Source organism: Abramis brama (assembly GCF_963993115.1).
Source record: "Abramis brama genome assembly, chromosome: 16".
NCBI classification, from domain to species: domain Eukaryota; kingdom Metazoa; phylum Chordata; class Actinopteri; order Cypriniformes; family Leuciscidae; genus Abramis; species Abramis brama.
Genome location: NC_139978.1, coordinates 21,951,845 through 21,979,569, shown reverse-complemented (window position 1 = coordinate 21,979,569; position 27,725 = coordinate 21,951,845). Strand labels below are relative to the sequence as shown.

Here is a 27,725-nt window from a genome sequence, read left to right as displayed (position 1 = left end):
GCATCTAAGGGGCTAAAGTTTAAGTACAAATGAAAATTTCAGGCAAGAAGATTAACCTAATTCAGGATTTACAGCTAAACATTATAATTGTTCATTTAATCCCTGGTGGAAAGTGCAGTTAACGCTAATAGTTTCAATTCCAATAGGGATTTGGGCCTATTTCTGCGCCAGTTCACTTTCAAGTGCTCAGTGAAGTGTTACAGAAGTGCAGTCTTGGGTGTTGCAGATTCCTAATCTGGAACTGAATTTGCTGTTACTGTTGGAACTGTATTTGAATGCTTTATATTGTGTGGTTTAAATAATCTATTTTACATTAGGAGCGGTGCCGCCATTTAAATTTAGGATGCTGCAGTATTTATTAGTTAAAACAGACCATTGTGAGATTATCTCCTACACATTGCATTAATAAAGAGAATAGTTTTACTTATCTAGAGTGCAACAAGCAACTATGTGATGTTTTGAAACTGGAATCCACGCGATGTGTATACACAGCAGCACTCGTGCAAGCTCTAGAGTCTTATCTGTAAACACGAGCTTGTGTATTCAGACACGCGCATCTCTCCAGACGATTACGCCTGCCATCAGTGCGAATGCTGCGTTCTTCAGTGCATTCAAATGTTTGATTGTAATTTATTAGATAGGCTACAGCTATCATAATATGGGTTTTGCAACTGCATAATATCCTACGAGCAAAATACGCTTAAAATAACTTTAAAAAAAAAAACTGACTTTATAATGTAAACAATTGTTCCAGTCATTGAACATTGATTGATGAGTATTTGTCACTATACGGCATCGCTAAAATCCAAACTGTTCATCTTTTTAACTCACTAAAATAGACAAATAAAGTTTATGGCAAACGTCTTAACTGCCTATATTCTGTAGCCCATAGTATTTGGACCAATTTATTATTATTATTGGTGTTGGGGCATTTAATTGGAAAGTCGAGTTAAGTGAATGGATATTATTGTTACAAGTGACGGACATTGTTGTAACATGGATTTAAACAAATATAGGTGTGACAACGATAAAAATTAAAGTGTGTAATCTCATTTTCCCCTATTATCATGTGTTTGTGAGGTTGAACCCCAGCGGGGTGTGTAAATAAGGATGCTGCGTGTTGTTCAGCAGGTGATAGGAGCGTGGCGCGTGTCTCTCCACTGACCAGGGAACGGCGCGTATCCCGCGCGAGCTCAAGCTTCCCCGGGGCTCCGGTCTCTGTGAGCTTTACCCAATAAGAGCGGAGAGACGGCGGGCTGTCAACATTCCTATCGCCCCTCTCTCTCTCTCCCCCCGTCGCCCACCCCTTCGGTCTGCAGTTCGCACAGTTCATCGCCCCGGTTTATCTCGCGCAGTCTGCTATCAGCGCTCGCAGACTCCAATGGAAAAACGGAGAGGCGCGTGTTTCACAGCCCTGCCTGAACGCAAAACGTGGGGAGAAAAAGTGGAAAAGTTGGCACTCTTGCTGATCAAATTGCACCTCACCGAGACTTCATCTGTTCTCAAGAGGAGGTGAAAAAAAAGAAAAGAAAGCGCTCTCTGAACCTGCCGTCTGGCTTGGATTATTTCTGCTGCGGTTGCCAGATCTCGGGGAATACTTTTATATGGCACACGCTAATATCCGGGCAGATACATGATATCCGTCCGAGAATCGTCCGCACGGAACTCCGTACATCTGTCCAGCTATCAGAAATCCAAACTTCAGCAGGTCCTCGCAGACCTAAACGCTCTCTACACCCGTTTCCTACAGTACAGAATCGCGTTTTCTTATCACCGCTGGAGGACACGCTCAACTATGTTTGGCTGCGGTAAAGTTCTTGGGTCGCCCCGGATTCTCAACAGATCTACCGCTGCTCCCGGAGGCTCAGATTTAAGACACATAATCAGAAACAGCTCAGGCTCATCCTACGGTCCCCGTGCGTCCTCGAGGTTGTGCTGCGCGTTCCTGTTACTCCTGCTCATCCTCACGCCGCGCGTGGACTCGTCCTGGTGGTGAGTAGCGTCCAGCATCCCCGCGCGCCGTCACTGGCGCACACTCGCGCGCAGAAACCGAGCGGGTTTTTTTTTTCTGCTCACGGTGACCGAGCTGCTGTCATTTTGGGAGACTGGACATTTGCATATGTCTGTTATTTGGATATATAAATATCTAGTGTTTTATTTAGTAACAGTTTTGAATAACAATGTGTAAGTGTGCACTGTAGTCTATTTCTACATTAGGTTAATGAAAAACAGTTTTAATCCTTCGGGCAATGTTTTTAATTATATCTGCGTTTTAATGGTAATTTAAAGTATAGGGCTGGCTGGGTTCAGAGTGTTTGACTTAAAGCAATTTCTGTCGTTAGTTTTTAGGGCGAAATATGAGGTTCGTCTCGCGCAGCTGAATAGATTGGCACCCCTAGCACAGTTAGCCAACTATCATCTTAAATACATTTTAAACAAAGCTCTTTTTTCCATATATACTTAGGCCTATGCAGCCTATCCAATGTAAACACAATGAAGTGATAAACAAAGACAGTATGTATATTTAGTAGCTACGGATCCTTACGGAAAGTGCTCGCGCAGCTGTTGCTATGGTTATCTTCTCAGGCGAACGCGACTTCTGTTCGCGAGCGTCTCTTTAGCGCGATCTGAATAACTCATCTAACTTTTGTGGTTACTAAAACACCGTTTTTGTTTGACAACGCTGCTGAAATATGTGTAAAGTTATACTTATTTTCGAAAGGATACATACTTTTGAGACCCCCAACCTTTTGTTTTTATTTTCTTTGGGGAGGTTTAGCTTTAATTGTGGGGTTCAGACCCCCCAAACTCCCCATAATTCGCACCCTGTTGGTGGACAGAGGTCTGGACTCGGAAGATGGCATTCAACTCGAGTAGTTACTAAAATGAACACACACGTTGCGTTCGGTGCAGGAACGTAGCTCTACCGCCCTCTCCACCAAGATATTGGCATTTAAAATGCAATTATTCTAGAAACACACAAATCGTGCATTTCGCCCCCTCAAAATATAATTTTAAATGCTCATGAGGGATGGGGTTTTCCCCAGAGCTTGTGCTTATGTATAGTAACAGGCCCTGCACATCATTATATCAGAGTTATGGGTTGTTTTTTTTCATGGTGTGCTTGAAGTGTGGTGCCAGCCAATAACAGAAGAATAAATGAAATAACTGCAATATGTGTCAGGCCTCCTGCTTAGATGCACACGCACATACACTTAGTACAGTGAGTCTGAGCAATCATGAATTAACCAGCCACATGCTCATTGCTCAAGTATATAAATGTAGTTTAGAAGTGTTTGGGTTTTATGTATACTTAGAATATATATGCATGTGGTTGCGTGAAAAATGTTAATTTAATGTTTTTGCTCAATATGCCTACCAAGTATAAAACATGCTGTATTCCAGCACTCTGCCGCTCTCTGATGAAGATCATGTTATGTTACATACTGGACCCCTAACAATTGCGTCAGTCCTTACTAACAGCTCAGAAATCAGTTTAATTTTAAGTTTGATTTGCACGGAAACTAAAGAAGTAAAAAATAAACCAGAGGAAAACAAGTCCTTTGTTACTATCGTTGTGTAATAACTCAGGCTGACATTTCCAATGCGAGGCACTCACCAGAGCCAGGGAGAAAGGGATCTTTTGCTCCCTCTTTCTCTCTCTGTGATCGGCTCATCCATCACTTTAAACAGACAGAGCAGGCATCCTCTAAAGCTACTGGGCGGCCTGTTAGTGTCTCATACTAGTGAACTTATTTCACAGACACACGCACACACACACACAGACGAAGCCAGACGTAAGGCTGTCCTGGACTTCCACACAGATATTAAGGTGTGTGTGTGTGTGTCCTTTGAAGTGAACTTCATCTTTGACCTGTGAGCTTTTGTACCGGGTTTGGCATGGTCTTCCACCCTTGTCCACAAAAAGTTAATTAATTACTTAAATCATTACTTTTAAAGGTGATCTAAGTAACTTTTTTACCTTAACTGAACAGCTTCGGAGTCATTGGAATGGTTATATTACTTATTTCGGGTTGAATGGTGGTCGTTTCGCACCCCCCTGGTGCCCGTGAGCGGAAAATCCGCACTTGCAACTTTGAGCCGGCGGGCCGCCGGCCGCCGCGTCAGGAAGTATCGCGTGATATCAGGTCTCGCGATGTAAACAATTGCTTTACGGCCAAAAGAAATCTGCTAAAATGCTGTCATTATTGCGCTCCCTCGCGCTGTTCGAACCCGAATGAAGAAGACGCATCTATCTATCTATCTATCTATCTATCTATCTATCTATCTATCTATCTATCTATCTATCTGTCTGTCTGTCTGTCTGTCTGTCTGTTGTTCTATCGTTTTATCTATCGTCAATCTGTAAGGCATTTAACCTTCAAACTTAAGCTTTTAAAATTTGTTTTTTTAAAAGATTAATGTGTTTTGATAAACTGTGCTTTTCTAGTTAGAAATGACAGTTATATGAATTTCTTTAAATTCTCAGCTCATTTCTGAATGGCACACAAGCTAGTTTTTTAATCATCCAACCATATTGCAATTGGCATACATAAAGAATGACACATAATGGCACATGTAAGTTTCGACAGTTCTCAAATCATTCATCCAGAACAGCAGAACTGGAAACTTTAGGACACTGATTCAGAGAAAAATTTGGAGAGATATGATTGATATGGGGCCTGATAATTGTTTTCCCTAACTTCTCTTTCTGTCTAATCTATGGAAAGGAGAAAATGTGATTAGACCAATGGCGAAAAAGACAAAGATGGGGAGATGCAGAGAGATGGAGAGAGGGGAAAGGACAGAAATAGGGAGGAGAGGAGTTTTTACTACTATATGGGTGATTGAAGCAAAAAATTACTAGTTGTATATTCTTTACCCAGTCAAGCCTAACTACACACACACAGACACGCAGTGTAAATGAGAGCAGATTTTACTGTATTTTTACAGCATGTGGTCGTGGTCCTGTGGATAATGAATTACTGCTGCTGTTAAAGCCAACATGCAAACCACCACAATGTGTGAGACCAGCCTGGTGTGTGTGGGTGAGCGTTTCCAAACTCTAACTATCTAACGCAAAGCTCAGGGTCCGATAAAGCCCTTATAATCACAGTCAAATGAGGCATCGGAGTGGGAGGAACACAGTCATAATCAAAAGGTTGATCAACATTCACAAACATTTTTTAAAAAGGTAAAAACTTCATTTTCTCATAAGAAATGCACATTTTTGCAGACTAAAATATTTAGAACTAAATCCTCCTTTAGTCTGACATGACCTAGTGTGTGCTTGATGTGATGCGGTTTGGGTGAGAAAGAGTGGGATTTTATCCCAGTTTCTGTTGGCATTAGACAAACAGTTTATCGAACAGTGATTGATTGAAAAAATCAGTATAGGAGTGAAAACTATACTAGAGAGTAAAAGAGAGACAGAATGCAACATAATTCATTAAATCTCCTTCTGTTCTGATTACCTGAGTAGAATCAAGTATGACATCACAGCAAATGATAATTGGAGCTAAAACACAATACTTCATATAAAAGAGCATAGTCTGAAAACTAAAGATTTAACTCATTTAATCATTGGTTATCATAGAGGCTCAAAAATGTATCCCAAATTGGTTGATGTTGATTTTATTATGCCTGTGCCTTAGCATAAATCATAAATAATGGCTGGTTTGTTAATGTCTGTTTATGACACATGCCAGTTTGCCAAACTTCCCTCTGAAATTCCACTAATGAGTGGTAAGATTCTGTGAATGATCAAACTCTTTGGCGTCAGGCAATGCATAATCACTGAATGTTTACTGATTCAGCACTTTCGGAAGAGTACCGATTGGCAAAAACTGTAACTGATTGGTTCAATAATTCAGGTTTTAAGCCTCTGTGTTTGTATATTTCAGGTATATTGGAGCCCTTGGTGCACGTGTGATCTGTGACAATATTCCCGGGCTGGTGAATAAACAGAGACAGTTGTGTCAGAAGTATCCAGACATCATGCAGTCGATCGGTGGCGGGGCTAAAGAGTGGATTCGAGAGTGCCAGCATCAATTCCGCCATCACCGCTGGAACTGCAGCGCCCTGGACAGAGACCATACTGTTTTTGGGAGAGTCATACAGCGCAGTGAGTGCTAGAAATGTGTCTGTGCGTTTTGGAGACAGAAGGAGTCAAGGTTATTATTATCGCTAATGAAGAAAAAATAAATAAATAAAAATGCTAAATCTTAAATGGAGAGAATGACGGAAGTTATAATGTTAAATGTAGCAGCAATGTCTAGTTTATAAGTAATATTTGTTACTGCATGTGAGAAATACAATGCATAACATTTGAATTTTAAAGGTGATTTTTTTTTAGCCATTATTCATTATTATATTAATTCAAGGTTACACTTTATTTCGATAGTCCACTTTAGATTAATTATTAGTTGACCGTTAGCTTAGGGTTAGGGTCAGTAGAATAAGTTGACATGAACTTGCAAAGTTACTTATAGTCTGTAGAATGTCTGTTGGGGGACCATCACAATAAAGTGTTAGCAGACTGTCTACTAATACTCTAATGACTGCTAGTTGACATGATGCAAAGTTACTTATAGTTAGTAGAATGTCTAAAGTGGACTGTTAGACATTAAACTAATAATAATAATGACAATACTATAATATTAAGTAAATTTGATCATTATTGTTAGTTTTTCTTTTTTTATTGAAACTATCAAAACTATATTAACTGTAGAGTCAGTGATCTCACAATCCTGAGGTGCTGGATCACACAATGCAAGAAGACCTCAACATCCATTACCACCTGCTGGGAAACAGATATAAGGGGCTTTCACACTGGGTAGTTATAGCAAATCAATTATAGGAACTAGCGAGAACTAAATGTTACCCTAGGGCCATTTTTCCTGGTTGTATTCGCAGCACCAGTAGGAACTCTGAACCCTGTAAGCTGACAGACAGCGACTTCATTTAAGCGTGGCATCCAACAACATAAAGAGCTCCACCACATAAAGGTTAAGAAGCGCCTGGACTTTGGCATCAGTCAGTCTATCGCTGTTTTCCATGTTCGTGGAGTTGGTTCGTTAACATACGTAAACTGTGTGTTTACACAGTTTTTAAAAATGGCGGGTGCCAGTGTTTCGGCATGCATTCGGCCAATCAATGTGCAGTTACGTCACTAGTAGGTCCTATTGTGCTGGGTTACACGTGTCTACACTGGACACGACCGTTGATGCGTTGCATCGTGCTGCACCGCAATAGCTACTAGCAGTCTACACTGGACGCGATAAAGCGACCGTTGCAAATCCATTTGTCCTTCCTATGAAAAGTCCTTGGAGTACGTCATAAATGGTTCTATTGTCTTTTTTGTAAGAACCTACTTTGAAGCAGGAGCTAATTTAGTCCCCTCCCCAAAAGGTGTTTCTATAACTAAAATCATACCCAGTTCCTGCGGTGCGAACACGTCAAAAAGCGGGTACTTCCGGCAATAGTTATTGGAACTAAGTGTGAACCAGTGCGAAAGCCCCTACAAACTGATTCTCAAACTTTCTCTCTTTTTAAATATCTCTCTGTGCATCTCATATGGTAAAAACCTAGATCAGCATTCTGCACTGTCACCACATAGATCAGTATGGATCAGAATAGGATAATGACATTTTAAACAGTTATTCTCTTGGACATGTCCATCACTGTTTATCACTGAGGGATATTAATGAAACGACTCAGAACTCACAGGAAAATCCAGCCACATTCACACAAATCCCTGGCCAGGTGTGATAAACAGACAAAACCCCACAGGATCACTTATTTCAGTCTGAACCTGAAGTTTACTCAAGAAATCTGCACTGTAAATGTGCTTTCTGTTTGGCTTTCATACAGCGTTCCAAAGATCCCTGTGTGAAAATATCACCCCTCCAGCATTCTCTATGCCTCTTTACCACATAAACAGGCATAGTGGATGTAAATGTTTGGAGAGATGATTCTGGCAGCCGGACAGACTCTCGCAGCACTGCGTGTATTCAGTTTATGAAATGGAATTAGAATTGGAGCGGTTGCCAAGAGAGGATTCTCCTATAAACGGCAACTGTACTATTAAAAAAATATATTTTTCTTTAGAGAATATCTTGCTGTATGAATGATGAAGCGATTCAAACATAGATATTCTCCAGATGTCATTGTACTACATGAGCACAGATCATTGAAACACATTTTAGCCGCAACAGGAAACTGAAAACGACTGCAGTGCAGCGTGAGAAGGACAACTTTACGTGGAGATCTGGGCAGGGGGTCCTACAATAAAAGATTCCATTAAAACAAAATTTAAGTTCTGCGGAAGTTATTCATATTTACTAGCATATAAATAACTTCAAGGTATTTAAATGCTACTCCACATTTAGCAGATTTATGCATTTAATTTTTTGGTAAAATCTGTGAAGCTATTAGTTTAAAAAATCTAACTTAAATCTATTGATATGTCCTCCAATGTGGCCCAATTATTATTAATACTAGTAATTTATAATATTATTAAATTAATGTGATAACAGGAACATCTTACCTTTCACAAAAACTTTCTTAGAGTTTCTACAAGAAATGTTTGTTCAAAAGTTTGGCGTCAGTAAGATTTTTGGCGGTTTTTGAAAGAAGTCTCATGCTTATCAGGGCTGCATTTATTTAATGAAAAACGTCTCGGTTACGTATGGTAACCCTCGTTCCCCGAGGTAAGTCAGAAGTGATTCTGACGAATGGGGATCGCTTACTTCGAGTGAAATAAAGCGAGCCAATGCACATTGGCATGTGATAATTGCAGAAGCTGCTGTGCATCGTGGTGCGAGCATATAATGAGCAGCAGGTGCGCCGCATCCTTGTTTTTCCGCTGAGTAGCCAGACCTGTGACTTGCCCGTACAGCGGAAGCTCAGCAACTGTGGTGAGGGGACTTACATCTCTATTCCCTCCTCGGGGAACAAGGGTTACCATACGTAACCGAGACGTTCCCCATCGTCAGCTCACTACTACGTAAGTCAGAAGTGATTCTGATGAATGGGGATATCTACCAAAACGCCACTGCTGGTCCTTCCAGCGCTCCACTTGAGCCTCCTGGCCTGACCGCAGTGTTTGGGCAGATGTAGGAGCTCTAAGCAGAGAAGGTCAGTCACTGCTGTTCCGCAAGACCCACTCAGTGTGACTTATTGGATAACGCTGGAAAAGCGTGCCCTCTCGTATGAAGCAATCCAAGCAGTGTTACTGCGGAGGAGGCTCTGAAAAAGTTTCAGTGGAACCGCTGTCCTGCTCTTGATTGTACTCCAAGCAGTACACTGACCGGACACGCTCCTCTGTGAGTCACGCAATCTGGTTGACCGAGTCCAACTTCATACCGAGATAAGAGATCCTCTGCACAGGGGAGAGTTTGCTCTTGTCCCAGTTGACCCGAAGGCCCAACAGGCTGAGGTGACGGAGCACCATGTCCCTGTGTTCGCACAGCTGATCTCAAGACTGAGCCAGAAACAGCCAGTCATCGAGATAGTTGAGAATAAAAATGCATCGTTCTCGGAGTGGAACAATGGCTGCCTCCGCGACTTTCGTGAAGACGTGGGGCGACAGGAACAGCCTGAAGGGCAGGACCTTGTACTGATATGCCGTCCCTCGAACGCAAAACGCAGGAGCAGTCTGTGTCGAGAAAGAATCGAGACATGAAAGTACGCGTCCTTCAGGTCGATTGCTGCAAACCAATCTTGGGGACGGATGCATTCGAAAATGTGTTTCTGCATGAGCATCTTGAACGGGAGCTTGTGCAGGGCCCGATTCAAGGTTTGCAGGTCCAAGATCGTCCGTAACCCACCACCTTTCTTCCGGGGAGCTAGCGGCAGAACAGAAACAAAATGAAACAAAAGATTCTCCACCCGGTCCTCCTCCGGGGGACGGAGAGTTGCGGACACTATCTCCTGGAGAGCAACTTCCTCCATCGCTGGGTCGCCCGTCTCAGGGCCGCTTGCCCTTATGCCCTTGCCCTGATTTAGCGGGGGCCTGGACGGGCTGGGCGCTCCTCTTGCGGCCTGCCACCTGGGTGGAGGCTGCTGCTTAGGCTGAGCAGGGGTGGAGGCGGCCGCAGGGGGGCACCCTAGGCGATGAGCAGGCGGAGGCGCCGCCGACGACTGGGTGGAGGCAGCAGCTGGCCATCGGGGCAGGATGTGCTTAATCGCCTCCATCTGCTTCTGTGCTGCAGAAAACTGCTGGGCAAAGTTTTCCATAGCGTCGCCGAAGAGGCCGGCCAGGTTCAGCAACAGGTGTCGCTCCTGGACCACTAACGTGCACATCGCCCGACCCAGGGAGTGTGCAGTGACTTTCGTCGCCCGGAGGGCAAGGTCCATCGCTGTTGGCAGTTCCTGCATAACCCCTGAGTCGGAACTACCCCCGTTCAATTCCTTGAGCGCCTTGGCCTGGTTAGACTCGCAGTAGCGCCATGGCATGCAGGGCGGTGGCAGCTTCTCCACAGGCTGAATAAGCCTTGTCCGTGAGAGCACGCCCGGGAGGAGAGGTGCGTATTATTAGGATCAAGGCTATTAACCGAAGTATGCCTCTTCTGGATCGGGGAAGAAGCGAAGGGGCTCCACTTCTTTCGAGGTAACGGAGTCTCGACCGCGATGGTCATATTCCCGCAATGAGAACATGAGTCATCCATGAGTGCCATTTCAGCGTGCCTAATAGCCCAAGCACGTCAGCCGGAGTGCCGGACACATCCAGAAACACAAGATCTGAATGACATCTTGAAAAACACGCAGACAGATCGTGTTAGCTCTTTTTGAAGTGCTCTGAGGTGCTGAAACGCACAGGGAGATAGCCGCGGCTACACACCAGGAATGCAACCTAATGTGAGCACTCACTCTCAATTGAAAGACAAGGATGCGACGCACAGCAGCTGGTGCAATTATCGCATGCCAATGTGCATTGGCTCGTTTTATTTCACTCGGAAGTAGATAGGCTCTCGCAAGCGATCCCCAGTCGTCAGAATCACTTCTGACTTACGTAGTAGTGAGCTGACGAAGGGGAACTGAAATATTGTACCGTGAAATATTATTGCGATTTAAAATAACATAAAATGTAATTTATGTGATGGCAAAGAGGAAATTTCAGCAGCCATTAACTTTTTTCCAGGATTTCTGGATGAATAAAAAGTTCAAAAGAAGCATTTATTTGAAATGAAATTCTTCTGTAACATTGTAAATATCTTTGCTGTCAGTTTTGATCAGTTTAACGCACCCTTGCTTAGTAAAGTCATAAATTTCTTTAAAAAGCATCTTGACTCCAAACTTTTGAACTGTAGTGTAAATGTAACTATACAATATGTAACATACCAAATATGTTATATATTGTAATTTTATAATTATAATGGAAAATGCATATTTAAAACTATAATACATGTTTTAAAGAACACACTTTTGGTTTCATCGCAAAACTGGAGTCTGTCCATGATGATTTACATTTGGTATTTTTCTTACATTCATGTAATGTGGCGTGAGTCCAAACATGCAGGACGCTTAGAAAAAGCAGGTTAAGGTTAGAAAATAACTGTGGCAGTTCACTATCAGACTGCTAACCTTCAAACAATTTATCCTAGCAGAGAATGGCCCACCCTGGAGGGATTAGGCCTATACTAATATTTAAACCAAACACTCACACTGGGGCAAGTCACACCCCTAGGCAGGTCTCTGGCGGACAAATCAGAAGTGATGTTTGGGATTATTTGAGAGTGGAGGGTGTGATTAAATGTCTTGAGTGTCTGATTAAGGACCTGAATGTGTTTGTTGTGGCTTCATGATTTTTGTTTTCGCAGGCAGTCGTGAGGCGGCATTCGTATATGCGATCTCCTCGGCGGGAGTCGTTTTCGCTATTACCCGTGCCTGCAGTCAGGGGGAGCTAAAGTCGTGCAACTGTGACCCCCACAAGCGCGGCCGGGCCAGCGACAAAAGAGGAGAGTTTGACTGGGGTGGCTGCAGTGATAACATCAACTATGGGATAAAGTTCGCCAAAGCATTCGTAGATGCAAAAGAGCGAACTGTGAAAGACGCACGAGCACTCATGAACCTTCATAACAACCGCTGTGGCAGAATGGTGAGAACAGAGACTATGTGATGCATTCATGGTGATATAACTGTATGGTGGAAAAGTCGAACGAATGAAGCCAGTATTACAACCAGGGTTTGAAATTAACACCCGCCAACTCACCAGATGCGGGTGAAAATCCTCTGTGGCGGGTAACACATATCAACACACTAGCCAATTTGGCGGGTTATGATTCATAAATTATGTTCTATCACTTTGCATGGCATTACTATCAGAGCCCTTTCCATAAAAAGAGGCTCAATCATTAGCAAATCAAAGTGTAAACAGGGTCGCATACTGAGAGAAACACTGCGCTGCGCCACGTCTTTAGTTTTGCATCCGAAATCACATACTTCCCTACAATATAGTATATAAAAACAGTATGTCACAAATGTATGATGGATGACCTACTTCTTCTGGCGAGATTCTGAAGTGTGCGATGGACACTTTACTATCCCATGATGCCACAGGAGAGGATTTGTGAATGGCAGTGAAGCAATGCAAGTAACGCTGGTAGGTCACATGATAATGACAACATGGTGAATGTACCCTAGAAGACAGTTGAGAGGCCACCTTTTCTAACCCGTTCTCATAAATGCTGCATGTCCAAGACTTTTGGGCATGAAGCGCCCTAGCCTACGTGCAGGTAAACTCAAGGCAATTATACGAGAAGTCACAGAGGATTTTGTTTTTATTTCTATTTTATTTTATTTGAATGGTATCTGCAAACAGTGATTGATGTCATAAAGCTGAAAGCAATACAATGATTCAGAATTATAAAAATAAAAAATGATTTCAAATCTTGATTACAACTAAACAACTCAGTATATAAATACGGGCATAAATAACACAAAAACATTGTTCAATGATAACATTCCTGTGAAACTCTGTTTACATTCTGAGGCTATTCTTGGCCACATGGAATCTGTTCATATAATTACTACTAGGGATGTTTTCTCTGTTTTACAGGCTGTAAAACGCTTTATGAAGCTGGAGTGTAAATGTCATGGAGTTAGTGGGTCGTGCACTCTGAGAACCTGCTGGTTGGCAATGTCAGATTTCCGTAAAACAGGAGATTACCTTCGCAAAAAATACAACGGAGCCATCGAAGTCACCATGAACCAAGATGGGACAGGATTCACAGTAGCCAATAAAGACTTCAGGAAAGCCACAAAAAATGACTTGGTGTACTTCGAAACCTCACCTGATTACTGCCTCATGGACAAAGCTGCAGGTAAGAATGAAAACGAAAACATGAAATGACTAAATATTTAATACCTGAAGGAATTATCAGTGCTTACAAGACACTAAGAGAGTGTTTAAAAAAGCTAGTAAGCTCCCTCATTGCCTATTACACAGCACAAATAAGGGCGGAATTAGTTTGACATGTTTCTGTCACTATATATATATATATCCCTCATGTGGTGTTCGGGTCATTTTGACCCGGAGAAGATTTTCTTTTTCCCGAAAATACTAGTTAATGTTATCGCTTTGGACTGAAACTTAGTGACTTGTTTCACAAATGGTATAAATACTTCTGAAATGTTTTGTGACAATTTTCTTAATTTTTTAGGGGGGGTTTTGTCACCTTGTCACTCTTGTGGTGTTCCTGGTCAAAAATGACCGGACTACAAAAAATAGCTTATAAATAACTTATTATGCTATATTTTCACCCAATATTGGATTCAATCTTTTTGTCAACTTGTTCTCTTTCAATTAGGACTGGTTTTATATTTCTATTTGCATCTGATTAATTGTAGGCCTCATTTATTTGATAGTAGGCATCTCATTTTTTGTGTAAAAAAAACATTATTTTTGAATAATTTTGGAAAAATAAAATAAAATCTGAAGAAAATTGGCACTGTTGATCACACTAGTCTACTTTAATTTTTCACCAGGAATTTTGTTTTGAAAAACATTTATTTTGTACAATATGGCACATTGTCACTCTTGTGGTGTTCCCGGTCAAAAATGACCGGACTACAAAAAATAGCTTATAAATCACTCGTTATGCAATATTATCACCCAATATTGGATTCAATCTTTTTGTCAACTTGTTCTCTTTCAGTTAGGACTGGTTTTATATTTCTAGTTGCATCTGATTAATCGTAGGCCTCATTTATTTGAGAGTAGGCATCTCATTTTTTGAGTAAAAAAAACATTATTTTTGAATAATTTTGGAAATATTAAATAAAATCTGAAGAAAATTGGCACTGTTGATCACACTAGTCTACTTTAATTTTTCACCAGGATTTTTGTTTTGAAAAACTTTTATTTTGTACAATATGGCACAGAGTTACACTTGTGGTGTTCCACTGGGCCGTTGAGGGCCATTGTGGGCCATTGTTTCAATGGGCCATTGAAAGTGAATGGGAGAGACCAATGCAACCAATGAATGGAACAACACAACATATGTATCATTTTAAAGCTTAGAATCTCAGCTTTTTAATGCATCTAATCACTTTGATCAACTCCTAACGAGTGCTGAGTTATCACTCTGAAAACGGAGTGTACCCCCCGCAGGCGCCACCTAGCTGTGAAATAAATAATCATAATATTTTTCAAAAATATTACCTTGATCAACTTAAAATAGGTGTCATTTGAAAGCTTAGAGTCTGAAATTTACAATGAATGTAGCCAATTTGATAAACTCCTAAGTAGTGCTGAGTTATTTGCTGATAAATAGAAGAAAAAAAATCATAATTTATAAACTACTTTTTTGTATTACATTCAGCAATATGTCAAATACTGTACATCATACAGCTCAGATAGTCCTGTGTCATATGTCATTTGAAAGGTCTCAATGAGTAGAATACAACAAGCATAATTGTTTCAGGCTTTTTACTAAACTTGAGCGAGGTTTTTGTAAAAGAAGCCCTTCAAGAGACCCATGTGTAAACCATATATGGATGCTGAATTTTAGAAACATTTCCGCTTGTAACTTCATGAAACATGCTCCGATTGTGGAAAATGACACATCATTATTTACAGCAGATGCTTACAATTAAAATGACATAACATCAACATAATCCATCACTCAGAACTAAAGATATTCCTCATGGAGTTCTAACACAAGAAATACCATAGACGCACAGACTCATGTAGCCAAGCAAGGTAGCTTAGACTTGGCCTTTTTACTCGTATCTTCAGGAAACATACATCGATCATGAAAAATGGCACATCGTTATTTACAGCAGGAGCTCACGATTAAAAAGAACCCAAACTCAATATATTCCATCAATCAGATCTAAAGATATTCCTCAAGGCGTTCTAACACAGAAAATACCACAGACGCACCTAGCCAAGTGTATACTCATGAAGCACTCGGGTTTGGTTTTCGCTCATAACTTCACGAAGCATGCACAGATCGTAAAAAACTGTACATCATTATTTTCAGCAGACTATCACGATTAAAAAGAGCCCAAACTCAGCATAATCCATCACTCAGATCTAAAGATATTCCTAATGGACTTGTAACACACAAACCCCAACAGGCGCACACAGAGTCTTGAATATAGATGTAGCCTAGCACTTATGTCGCGTTTTAACTCATAACTCAATGAAGCATGCATAAATTGTGGAAAATGGCACATCATTATTTACATGAGATTGTTAAGATTAAAAAGAGCCCAAATTCACCATAATCCATCACTCAGATCTAAAGATATTCCTCATGGACTTCTAACACATGTCTCTCCCATTCACTTTCAATGGCCAATTGAAACAATGGCCCTCAACGGCCCAGTGGAACACCACAAGTGTAACTCTGTGCCATTTTGTACAAAATAAAAGTTTTTCAAAACAAAATTCCTAGTGAAAAATTAAAGTAGACTAGTGTGATCAACAGTGCCAATTTTCTTCAGATTTTATTTTATTTTTCCCAAATTATTCAAAAATAATGTTTTTTTTACTAAAAAAATGAGATGCCTACTCTAAAATAAATGAGGCCTACAATTAATCAGATGCAAATAGAAATATAAAACCAGTCCTAATTGGAAGAGAACAAGTTGACAAAAAGATTGAATCCAATATTGGGTGATAATATTGCATTACGAGTGATTTATAAGCTATTTTTTGTAGGCCGGTCATTTTTGACCGGGAACACCACGAGAGTGACAATATGCCATTTTGTGCCATATTGTACAAAATAAAAGTTTTTCAAAACAAAATTCCTGGTGAAAAATTAAAGTAGACTAGTGTGATCAACAGTGCCAATTTTCTTCAGATTTTATTTAATATTTCCAAAATTATTCAAAAATAATGTTTTTTTTTACTCAAAAAATGAGATGCCTATTATCAAATAAATGAGGCCTACGATTAATCAGATGCAAATAGAAATATAAAACCAGTCCTAACTGAAAGAGAACAAGTTGACAAAAAGATTGAATCCAATATTGGGTGATAATATTGCATAACAAGTGATTTATAAGCTATTTTTTGTAGGGAACACCACGGGGGAAATTGGGATGTGAACACCACACAAGGGATATATATATATATATATATATATATATATATATATATATATTAATTATTTCTTTCTTTCATCAATACTTTGGTCAGATGTTGCCTTCTTCACAAAGAATATATGCATTAAAAAAAGACCACAAAGTTTACAATAAAAACAGAAGATACCACACTTACGACTGGCATTATTAGTTAAATGGTTTAAAGAATTTAGAACAAACCAAACCCGGATGTTTAAAGAATATCACTACAGCGATGCCTTTCAAGCAGTGTAAATACTGACTCATTTAGTACTAATGCAATTAGCACTAACCTATACTGTGACTCATGCATTACTATGTCACAAATGTTTAACTCTGACTAACTGCTGACGCACTCAGTATCTTGGATTTTGCATAGACTTCTCCGAATTAAGAGTTAGATTATACCAAGTGCTTAGTCTGCCTGATGAATAAAGGTATAAAATTGTGATAAATAAAATCCTGTTTATGAGAGACAGTAAAGTGTTTAATTAAGTCTAAGTGGGCGCTTACACAACACCATTTCCAACTAAGAACTGAAAACTTTTTATGCGTTTTGGGGGCCTGAAAACGCAAACTTTTGAAAACGGGTTTCAAATTGCAAGTTTGCAAATTTGTGAAAACGGTCATGCGCATTCCGTGTGAAATCTATAGCCACATAGTTTTTCTTCACAAAGTAACATCGCCAACTACTGGCCTGGCAGCATAATGCAGCGTTTTTAGTCGTTTTCGTCAATCCGTTTGAACGGGGATTGTTTTGACAACGTTGTTGTCTGTACACGGAAAACGCAAAGGAAAAACTTTTCTGTTTTTAGTACATGGCTGTTGTGTAAATGTACCGTAACAGGCTGGCCACTGAATCACCTGCAGACCTCAGAGGATCCTCACTCCTGAGATCCAGTCTGATGGTGGTAAGCCATGTTCATTTTTACATAACTTGATGTGTGGAGAAAGACAGGATTCAGTAACTGAGGTAAATTGACTCTCACACCTGCCCTGTCCTGCCCTAAACCTAACCATAAACCTTAAGGGTAAAAAGGGCAATAGAGGCTTTGACAGGGTCAGAAGAGGTGGGATGGGATTTTTTTTGCTCCGTTAATCCTTGATGCTCTGACACACACTTCTGCATGTATCATCTGGACTAGCGGCACAAGTCCCATGTTCATTTGGTGATGGGTCATAAATACTAACTTTATGACTAAATTTTTTAATATATTTTTGTTTAATTTGTAAAATATATGTATTTATTAATTCATTTTTTATATATATTTTATCTGTAGTGTTTCACAGGGGATGATTCTAGAAATGCAACTTCTCTGAAAGCATTTTAGCACATGTTATGCTTTGCTGCAATACATGCAGATGTTTTACTTTTTTGGGGTGGTGTGCCACTCAACCATACATTTTGTTGTATTCTGTTCCATTTAGCTGTTTTTGAACAAAAGAACACATCTTATGTGAACACCCCATAAGAAATGTAGCATATTGGACACAACTGAGAAACCTAATTATACAGGGCTTCCCTAAAACGAACTAGTCGACTAATAGATTAGACAACATATTCCTACTGGAAACATATCACGTCACACTGAGTTATACTATGCTTTTTTGAGAATACTACTGCAGCTCATGCATCAGTCTGATGGTTTGAGTGTGTGTTTGGGTCAGACAGACAGCTCACAGCTCAGTGATTTTAGAGGGTCAATGCGCTTACCCCCTAACCACCACCAGCATCACCACCCCAGTGGAATTTGCACCCCAAGGATACAACAGGCTCATTTTTCAAATCCCATTCTTTCAAAGCTGCCAGCACAACCATCACTCTCTGGTTCTCATGGCCGCAGGGCAAGCAGTTTTTTTTTTTTTTTTTTTTTTAAGAAAGAGACCATCACTGTCCACTGTGTGTTTAACCTTGCGAAACAACAACATGCAGACTCCAAAACACCAATCTGATTATTTATGGTCAGTCTTACTTTCTTTGTGACTTTGTGTTACAAGACTGTTAGGTAGGATGTTTCATAGAAGTTTTCACAGTGATACCGTTTTGGACTCCTTTCATGAACACTACTTAAAAGAACCGTTTTGTCTTAGTGGTAAGACCTATTGTACTAATCCAAAGAACCTTTTGTCCACTATAAAAAAAAATAACTTTGTCTAATGGAAAGGTGGATGTTAAAGATTCGACTCATTGATGTCAATAAAGAACATTTATTTTTAAGAGTATTTTTCTGCATTTGTTCATCAAAATTTATTAGTTATTTTATGTCATTGTTATTTTGCAGATGTAATTTTGTGTGTCCAGTCAAATGGTATTTTGGCTGAATTATATGACCGGGACTCCATTAACTCTGTAAAGCCTGAAATAGGAAATACTAATAAGAAAAATCACAAAAAAAAACAAAAAAAAAAGAATTAGCCTGTCTGTTAAACCTTTAGACAAAATATGTAAAAGAAAAAGAAAAACCTTAACTTGTTTTTTACGTAAAACTTTAATGTTTCATTTTATGCATCATATTTGGTACGTCAGGGTTTAATGGTAATTTATTGATTACAAAAATATGCATTTACAAATGGGAATCTTTTCTCTTTATTTAATTATTTTTTGTTCATAACAGAAACTTTTAACTGTGCTTTTTGGTAGTCAAAAGGAATGAAATATGGTTATAAATTACTAATATAAATGTAGAAATATATACATCAAATATGCGTATATTAACATAATTTATATGAATAAATAAATTATAATGAATAATAATATAAGTAAAAACATTATGGTAGCAGGAAATTTTTATAATGACAGATCAGGGTGCATATACATATATATATATTTCAGTTTGTAATTAATTTGATTCTATGATTCTATGAATCTATGATTAAATGATTTTATGCTTATTTGTATTGTTGTGGGCTTAATACATCATGAAATGCATTACTTTTGGGGGTATGTTAGGTCACCACTTGATGTCCAATGTAAATTCTGGGTCTTTTAGTTCAACATGTGTTCAACAAAACCATTTCCTTTTTTTTGCATTCCAGGTTCATTGGGAACTGCTGGTCGGGTCTGTAACAAGACGTCCCGGGGGACCGACGGCTGCGAGGTCATGTGTTGCGGACGGGGCTACGACACCACACGCGTAAAACGCATCACCAAGTGTGAGTGTAAGTTTAAGTGGTGTTGCGCCGTCGAGTGCAAAGACTGCGAGGAGGCTGTCGACATTCACACCTGCAAAGCTCCTAAACGTGCCGAATGGCTGGACCAGACCTGAGACACGCCCACTTCCTCCCGTTCCTCAGGATTTTGTCCACGGCATTCTGGGATATGAAGTCCATCCCTTGCGATTTGTACCCCTCCCCCAATCCCTCTTCTTTGTTGCATGGCTTTATTTGAACTTATTTTGTGAAAGCACTACAACTGAAATCTACATTTCTCATGAGCGCCTTGCACACTTTGCCCGATATGGCAGATGTATCTCTCTTTCTTCTTTTCTCTCTTTTTTTTGTTGTTGTTTTGAATTGATCGGAGGACGGTAAAGGTTTAGGATTCAAGAACAACCTGTGCTGTATCGTGTTGGTATATATATATATTTTTGTTTCGTTTTTGACGTGAGAGTTTTGTCTATGAGTGTTGTTTTGTGACAAAAGGTGTGCTGCTTTTAAAAAAATATTTTAAACTGACTCTGAGCCTATCAGATATTATCATGGCTAATAGCTGAATATGTACATCACATGTTACTGACAACACAGAATTGTGACATACTGGACTACAGTATTTTACTCTGAATATTGGTACCGAATATAACAGAACGAATGAGGCTGGTCAGAGGGACTCAAGCGGACAAAATGGATGACAGCTATGTGGGCTGCTCACTCCACATGGAGCCCTAACAGAGAGTTTCTCTGGAAGCTACAGAGGCGTTTGGAAGGGTTAGATGTAATATTAATAATATAAATGAGCATGCACTAAGGACATTAGCTAACAGTTGAGCGTAAATGACATGTTATTATAAAACTCATCATTGCCTGTGTAAACAAGAAGAATGGTGTTAACAGCTGTGACTGGTAGAGGTGTAAGCTCTCCTTAGCTCTCCTGTGCTGTGGTACTTGTTAACTGTGTAATTATATTTTCAGCAAAAGTTCATATAAAGACATTAAGTAAGACATAAAGAGTCATTTTATTTTGCTTTTCTTCCCCTTAGCCGTAAACGTCATGTGACAAATTACTCTGGAACTGCAGGATAATGATGTCAAGTTCACTCCATACATTCTTTAAAAAAAAAAAATCCTCTAGAAAGAATTGAGCACTGGTAAAATATCTACTTTAATTACATATATATATATATATATATATATATATATATATATATATATATATATATATATATATATATGTGTTTCTTGAGCACCAAATCAGTGTATTAGAATGATTTCTGAAGGATCATGTGACACTAAAGACTGGAGTAATGATGCTGAAAATTCAGCTTTGTCGTCACAGGAATAAATTATATTTTAAAATATATTAAAATAGAAAACTTCTTTTAAATTGGAATAATACTTCATAATCAGGATGACGGTATACAGTATATCTACCTGCAGGGGTTAATGAGTCATGCTAACCAGCCAGACATTGACCCCTTGGTTTAAATCAGACTTAGCATTAGGGTATCTTAAGAGAGATCTTAGACATAAGGGCTGCTTAATAAAGGGGCCTCCCTTTCTACGAAACGTGACCAATGACCAACCTGAACTGTCCAATAATGAGCTGATTAGTTTAATGACAGGGCAGAGGCAGCTTTGAACAGGCCTCCGTCACAGTGGGGCTTGTGTCTGCTTGTGATTTCAGAGCTTTTTCAGGATGGTTTGTTTTCTAACCAAAGCATGTTGTTTCCTACAATCTTCTCTCCTTTATTGGGTACAAGTCATGTTTTTAGAAGGTTTGCTTGTATTGAAAAAATGCAATTTTACAATGGCCAATGACCCACTCTCAAGGACCATTTTATAATTGATGGCATTTATCAAAAGAAAAATGCAATGTATTAACCCCTAAATCACTTAATTTTCAGCTTAGAGCATGTTATGCAGCAGAAATGCTGTGGACACATTTACCGTTGTTCAGCAATTTTCATGTGTATTCAATATAAATTCACTCGATCTGGAATTGCATGTTTTAATTTTTTTCCTCGCAGATTCACTATGAGTTCAAGACGGTCAAGAGAAGTTTGCCACGGAAGCGAAATTTCCAACCGAAAGCTGTTTGAAAGTTACTTCTGTGTGAGCTGTGCTTGACAACAGACACCAAACGTTTCTGACAGCACTTTTAGTCAGTATGTTTACATGGACTTTAAAAGTTTGATTTTAGTTGAAATTAAACAATTATTTGTCCTTTAAAATGTCTTGTTAAAAAAAGTCATTCCATAACTCTTTTTTTATGAAGTTGCACTGACCGATAAGGTGAACGTAATTTCAACAAGTGCAACATGATCCTGGATCAACATCTTTGTTGATTCTGGAACATTCCAATCAACCAATCAGATTTGAGGGACAAGTTTACAGTTTATGTCAAGTTTAGGCTTACAGCCAAGGTTAGGTGCTTCTACATCAGTGTTGACTAGTCGAGAAAACTAGTAATAATATTCACGTTAATCAGATATTGGTTGTTTCCGAAATCGCCCCTATACCCTCATATCAATATCAAATTTATTTCTAGAACACAGGTCCAGTAGAGGGATTGAATGCAAGATTGAATAAGTGCACTCAATAACGTCCACAATGGTTTCGGACACCCAAATGGCTGTTCCCTCAAATAGTTCCCTATTTAAAGTCTCCAAAAAATGACAAAATTAGCATTTAGAAGACCAAACCCAACATTGAAAATCAGGTTGATGTCAGAATCCAACGTCAGATTGACGTCAATCTCCAACGTTGGACAGTCGTCGTATTGTGGTTGAAAATGAAAATCGGGTTGACGTCAGAAACCAACATCAGTCGGGTTCTGATGTCAACCTGACTTTCATTTCCAACCAAGATCCAACGTCTGTCCGACGTTGGATGTTGACGTCAACCTGACATCGGGTTCTGACGTCAACCCGACTTTCATTTACAATCAAAAATGCAACCTGTGCAACCAAAATCATCCCCTGACTGACGTTACTACTTTCTACTCAAGGACCTTGACAGATATTTAGTGGAGTAAAAGTGCGACATTTATCTTTCAAATGTAGTAAAGTTAAAGTAAAAAGTTTCAAGAAAAAATAACACTCAAGTAAAGTACAGATACTCAAAAAGTGTACTTAAGTAGAGTACTCAAGTAAATGTACTTTGTTACTGTCCACCCTTGAGTGTTATTCACCTATCATTTCCCTGTGATTTTAGGGATAAGTTAGGGTTAGGTTTAGGGGCAGGGATAGGGTTAGGACTAAACCTTTGGACAAAAATGTTGTTACAAGATCAACAAAATATGTTGTAAATACGTCTTACTTGGCAAGATCACGTTGACTAACAGATAATGTGACTGTAGCTCGGCTTCGTTCAGCATGCATACAGGTCAGTCAGACTACATTTGCTCTCAGGACTGCAAAAGACAGAGGTCACGCGGAACGTGTATTTAATCTTTCAAATATCCGATTACGCATTGTGTCGTATACTTTGACACATAGATAAAGACTGTAGCTCGACTACGTAAAAACCTGCTGCAGCTCAAACATATTGAATGTGAGTGCTTCAGATACACTGCTGCTTTGTTTACGTACATGCTTGTGTGTGCGTTCTGAAACAGGCCAAAAAATGATGTTCTGTAAAGTATTGTAATCTGTCAAACATTCAGTGTTTCCTGGGGAAGCCAAGCACAGTTTGATAATAAGGAAGCAGTTGTGCACAATAAGGTTTCTCAGATTGCTTCGAATGAGCTGCGGACCATTATGACTAATCGTTACAGTATGATAATTCAAGCCTTTTAACAGTGGCCTTAAACACACTTAATATGACCCTAGAGGGTCAGGGCGCTGATAGAGAGATATAGAAACAGAGGGAGAGAGAGAGATCAGTGCTGCCTGCAGCCTCATGTCACCAGCAAATAAATAGGCATCATGGTATCTGACTAATGCCACCGATCGGGCCCCGCTGAGTGGTCTGTTGGGTCTGCCCTAATTCCGCTGGCGGGTGAGAGGGTGCATGACCCTGATTAGGATCCAGGTTGCATACGATGATTTTTTAAACCTGGTTCAGAGAAGTTGGTTACAGGTAACTCTCAAAATCATTTTGGGTTTGCACGGCATGCACCGGCAGCCTCAGTTCTGAGAAGAGTTGTTTTTTGAGGCCGAATAAAAAGTCAAATGAATGATCTCACAGCGTTCTACTATTGACTTAATCCATCAGATGAAGAGAACTCAGGATTTAAGTTCTCTTTGATGATTTTAAAGTGAATTATAAACCACCCGAAAGGGTTTCTAATTAGGTGAAATTTATTAGTTGGATGGATGAAGATGTGGAAAATTATAGAATCTGACATGTCACATTGGGTGGCCACACCCTCTTAACTATATACAGAGGTATTTGATATATACGTATATACTGAGGTATATACATATACATCAAAGGTTTGTGGTCGGTAAGATTTTTAAATGTTTTAAAAGAAGTATCATATGCTCACCAAGGCTGCATTTATTTGATAGAAAATACAATAAAACAGTAATATTGTGAAATATTGTAATTTAAAATAACTGTTTCTATTTGATCATATTTTAAAATGTAATTTATTCCTGTGATAAAAAAGTGGAATTTTCAGCATCTCTCCAGTCTTCAGAATCTTTCATAAATCATTCTAATATGCTGATTTGGTGCTCAAAAAAAACAACGTTTCTTATTATTGTAAATGTTGAAAATATGCTTAATATTTTGTGGAAACCTTAATACATCTCATTCAGGATTTTTTGATGAAGAGAAATCCTGCATTTATTTGAAATAGATTATTTTTTGTAACAATGTAAACGTCTTTATTGTTACTTTTGATCAATTTAATGTCCTTGCCTGCAGAATAATATATATATATATATATATATATATATATATATATATATATATATATATATTATTTTTTATTTTTTTGAAATGACTAACCCCAAACTTTTGATGTTCTTGATTGTGCAGATTGATTGTTGCTAGATAAGAGGCCATTTGTTGTCATGATGTCAAATAATAGTGCAAAATCTTAAACACTTTTCTTCATCTTATGCCATAACTTTATTTTAACTTTGATTTATTTTAATCAATACTGTAGTTTTAGCATAGCAAGCACTGTTTTCTAAATTTTTCACACACACACACACACACACACACACACACACACACACACACACACACACACACACACACACACACACACACACACACACACACACACACACACACACACACACTATACTGTACAAATAAAGGTGAGGAAAATATTTTATGTTAAATGATATTTTATAAAGACTATAAAGGAAGACAGAAACCAAAAGCTCATTCCTGTACTCATACAAGAGAAATGGACAGAGATGAAGGGAATTAGAAAAGGGGGGAATGAAGAGAGGTGAGGAAAGAGAAGAGAAGAGAGGAGTGTTGGGTTTCTGAGTGGCCTGGCGGGCATTTTTATCAGCAAGCCTGATCTTAATCTGAGCAGAAAAGCAGCCTTCTCAGAAACACACACACACACATTCATCTTCATTACTTCTCCTGTCACCTTGTGCTGCTCCAGTGCATGCTGGGGTCTGAACGAGACCCAAAAATCCAGTCAGGACGCTGCTAAAGATGCAAACGCACATACATATACACTTGCTCTCAGACTAAAAGATATCAGTATCACAGACCCCCCACTATCAGTGACACCAACTCGCCATTTGTCCATCTGAGTGCCTGCATGTCATCGGATTTTACCATACTCAATTCCTCTCTTCCTTTCTCCATACATCATTCCCTACCTTATTCACCTCCTTAGACTGACATCAGGTGAAGCTCTTCATCAGGTTGATAAGAATTAATGCTGTGAAAGAATCTAACATTTAATGCATATGTAACATCATGGGAACTTTTCTCACAGATCTTTTTATAAACAATAGTTCACATATACATGCACAGACATGCTAATTCAAGCGTATGAGGGCTGCTTCATATCAAGGCAGAAACACTGCATTAGTTTCCTCTGGGGAAATTGAGATATTTAGTGTGTGTGTGTGTGTGTGTGTGCGTGTGTGTGTGTGTGTGATGATAGAGAGATATAGAAAGGAACAAGTTCTAGGAGGAGCAGCTTTATGGTTTTACCTATGTTTATAAGATTGCAGCGGAAGGCCAGAGGGAGTGACCACAGAACAGAACAGAGAGTGCATTACGTGGTACCATATAAAAAATCACCCTGAGTCAGCACTCAAGAATGCCTTCAACTGATCTTCCCTGTTACTCTGTATGTCTGTCTGTCTGTCTGTCTGTCTCTATCTATCTATCTATCTATCTATCTATCTATCTATCTATCTATCTATCTATCTATCTATCTATCTATCTATCTATCTATCTATCTATCTATCTATCTATCTATCTATCTATCTATCTATCTATCTATCTATCTATCTATGACATTTTCCTTATTGTTGATGAATGATTTGCAATGAAATCCTGCTGTTTTTCAGCATATTTGTGCAGTTATTTTTCCTAAATTATCCTTAAATTATTTATGTATTATTTGGGCATATTCATTTATTTTTGCATTCCAATGTGAACCTGAAAGAGTATGATTTTTGAAATGCTGAAAACGTACAATACAGGACAGGATCCAAAAGTCTGAGACCACAATTTAAAATACGGTTACACTTTATTTTAAGGTGTCTTTGTTACACTGTAATTATACATTTAAGTACTGAGTAATGTACTTACTATAGGGTTAGGATTAGGGTTTGGTTTGGTTTGGTTTAGGGTTAGTTACATGTAATTATGCATAATTTATAGTTATTACTGTAGTAACTACATGTAGCATATGTCAAAAAGACACTGTAAAATAAAGTGTTACTGAAAATACTTTGTATGGCATTAGTCTAATCTTCAATTTTTTCTTTGTATTAATTGCATTATTAGCATAACAATTTAAGTGAATTTTTTTATTTAAAAATGTTCATTTGAGAATATCTGGTGACCGTAGCACTCATGCTGCATGACATTTTTGTAAAAACTTGATGATAATGTTCTCCAGCAAGATTTGAGAAAGATCCAAAGAGCATCTTGTGCTTCAGTGGAAGCAAGTGACTGTCTGACTATTATTGCAAACAAACTTGATTAGTGACCTAGAAATCATATATATATATATATTTTTTTTTTTAATTTTTTATAAAGGTTTGGTTATTTTAAGGCGTATTTGTTACAATGTAATTATACATTTAATTACTGAGTAATATTAAGTAAATACATGTACTTACTATAGGGTTAGGATTATGGTTTGGTTTAGGGTTAGTTGCATGTAATTATGCAGAATTTATAGTTATTACTAGTAACTACATGAATGTAACAATGACACTGTAAAATAAAGTGTTACCAAAGTTTTTATCAAAAGTATTATGATTATGTTATATTGATTACATGATTACATGAATGAGTGAATGAGTGCTGACTCTGCTTGTTGGCTTGGTCTCCGGGTCAAATGCATGAGATTCCAATCCTCTGAAAGGTATGAGTGCGCAAGAGCGAGAGAGAGAGAGCAGACAGATAGAAGGCTGGGGGATCATTCAGGTGCCTTTGAAGCTGCTTAGTGACTGTGTGTTTGTATTGATGTACTGATGCTCTCTGAACACTCTTCACAAAAGTTTGATTCTGGGATTATGGAGTCAAACTATTAAAATACGGACACTCAAAAACCACCTTTCCTGTTCTCTTTATTCTCAGGTTGTTCAGACCAGATCATTTATACTGTGTGTTGTTAACGGGAGAGTTGCTCCGTCCGGAACATTGAATCAATGAGTCGAACAGCAAACATTACGGTATAAGATACAGTATGTCCAGTTTGCTTTGCACAATGAATCATTCAGTGTGATTTGCGAACCAATCTAACAGGTTCACCGAAAATATTGATTTGATATAAAACATATTCTAAAAACAAATCATATGTGCTCAGTTGAAGTGGATAATGTTTT

At 38.8% G+C, this 27,725-nt stretch overlaps 1 protein-coding gene across 1 annotated transcript; it reads left to right on the top strand.

Moving 5' to 3' along the window:
- The first annotated feature begins 1,122 nt into the window (after window positions 1-1,122).
- On the top strand, window positions 1,123-20,731 carry wnt2bb (wingless-type MMTV integration site family, member 2Bb). The gene is made up of 5 exons (XM_084138680.1): window positions 1,123-1,992; window positions 5,904-6,124; window positions 11,823-12,100; window positions 13,061-13,325; window positions 19,615-20,731. Exons 1-5 carry the CDS (start codon window positions 1,634-1,636, stop codon window positions 19,842-19,844), a joined length of 1,353 nt encoding a protein of 450 aa, XP_083994806.1. The 5' UTR covers window positions 1,123-1,633; the 3' UTR covers window positions 19,845-20,731.
- Window positions 20,732-27,725: the final 6,994 nt, after the last annotated feature.

Excerpts from the sequence above, each read along its gene's own strand:
- wnt2bb (XM_084138680.1), top strand. The coding sequence starts at position 1,634 with ATGATATCCGTCCGAGAATCGTCCGCACGGAACTCCGTACATCTGTCC. Across the intron at positions 12,101-13,060 it reads ACAACCGCTGTGGCAGAATG|GCTGTAAAACGCTTTATGAA; the intron begins GTGAGAACAGAG and ends TCTGTTTTACAG. Across the intron at positions 13,326-19,614 it reads CCTCATGGACAAAGCTGCAG|GTTCATTGGGAACTGCTGGT; the intron begins GTAAGAATGAAA and ends TTTGCATTCCAG.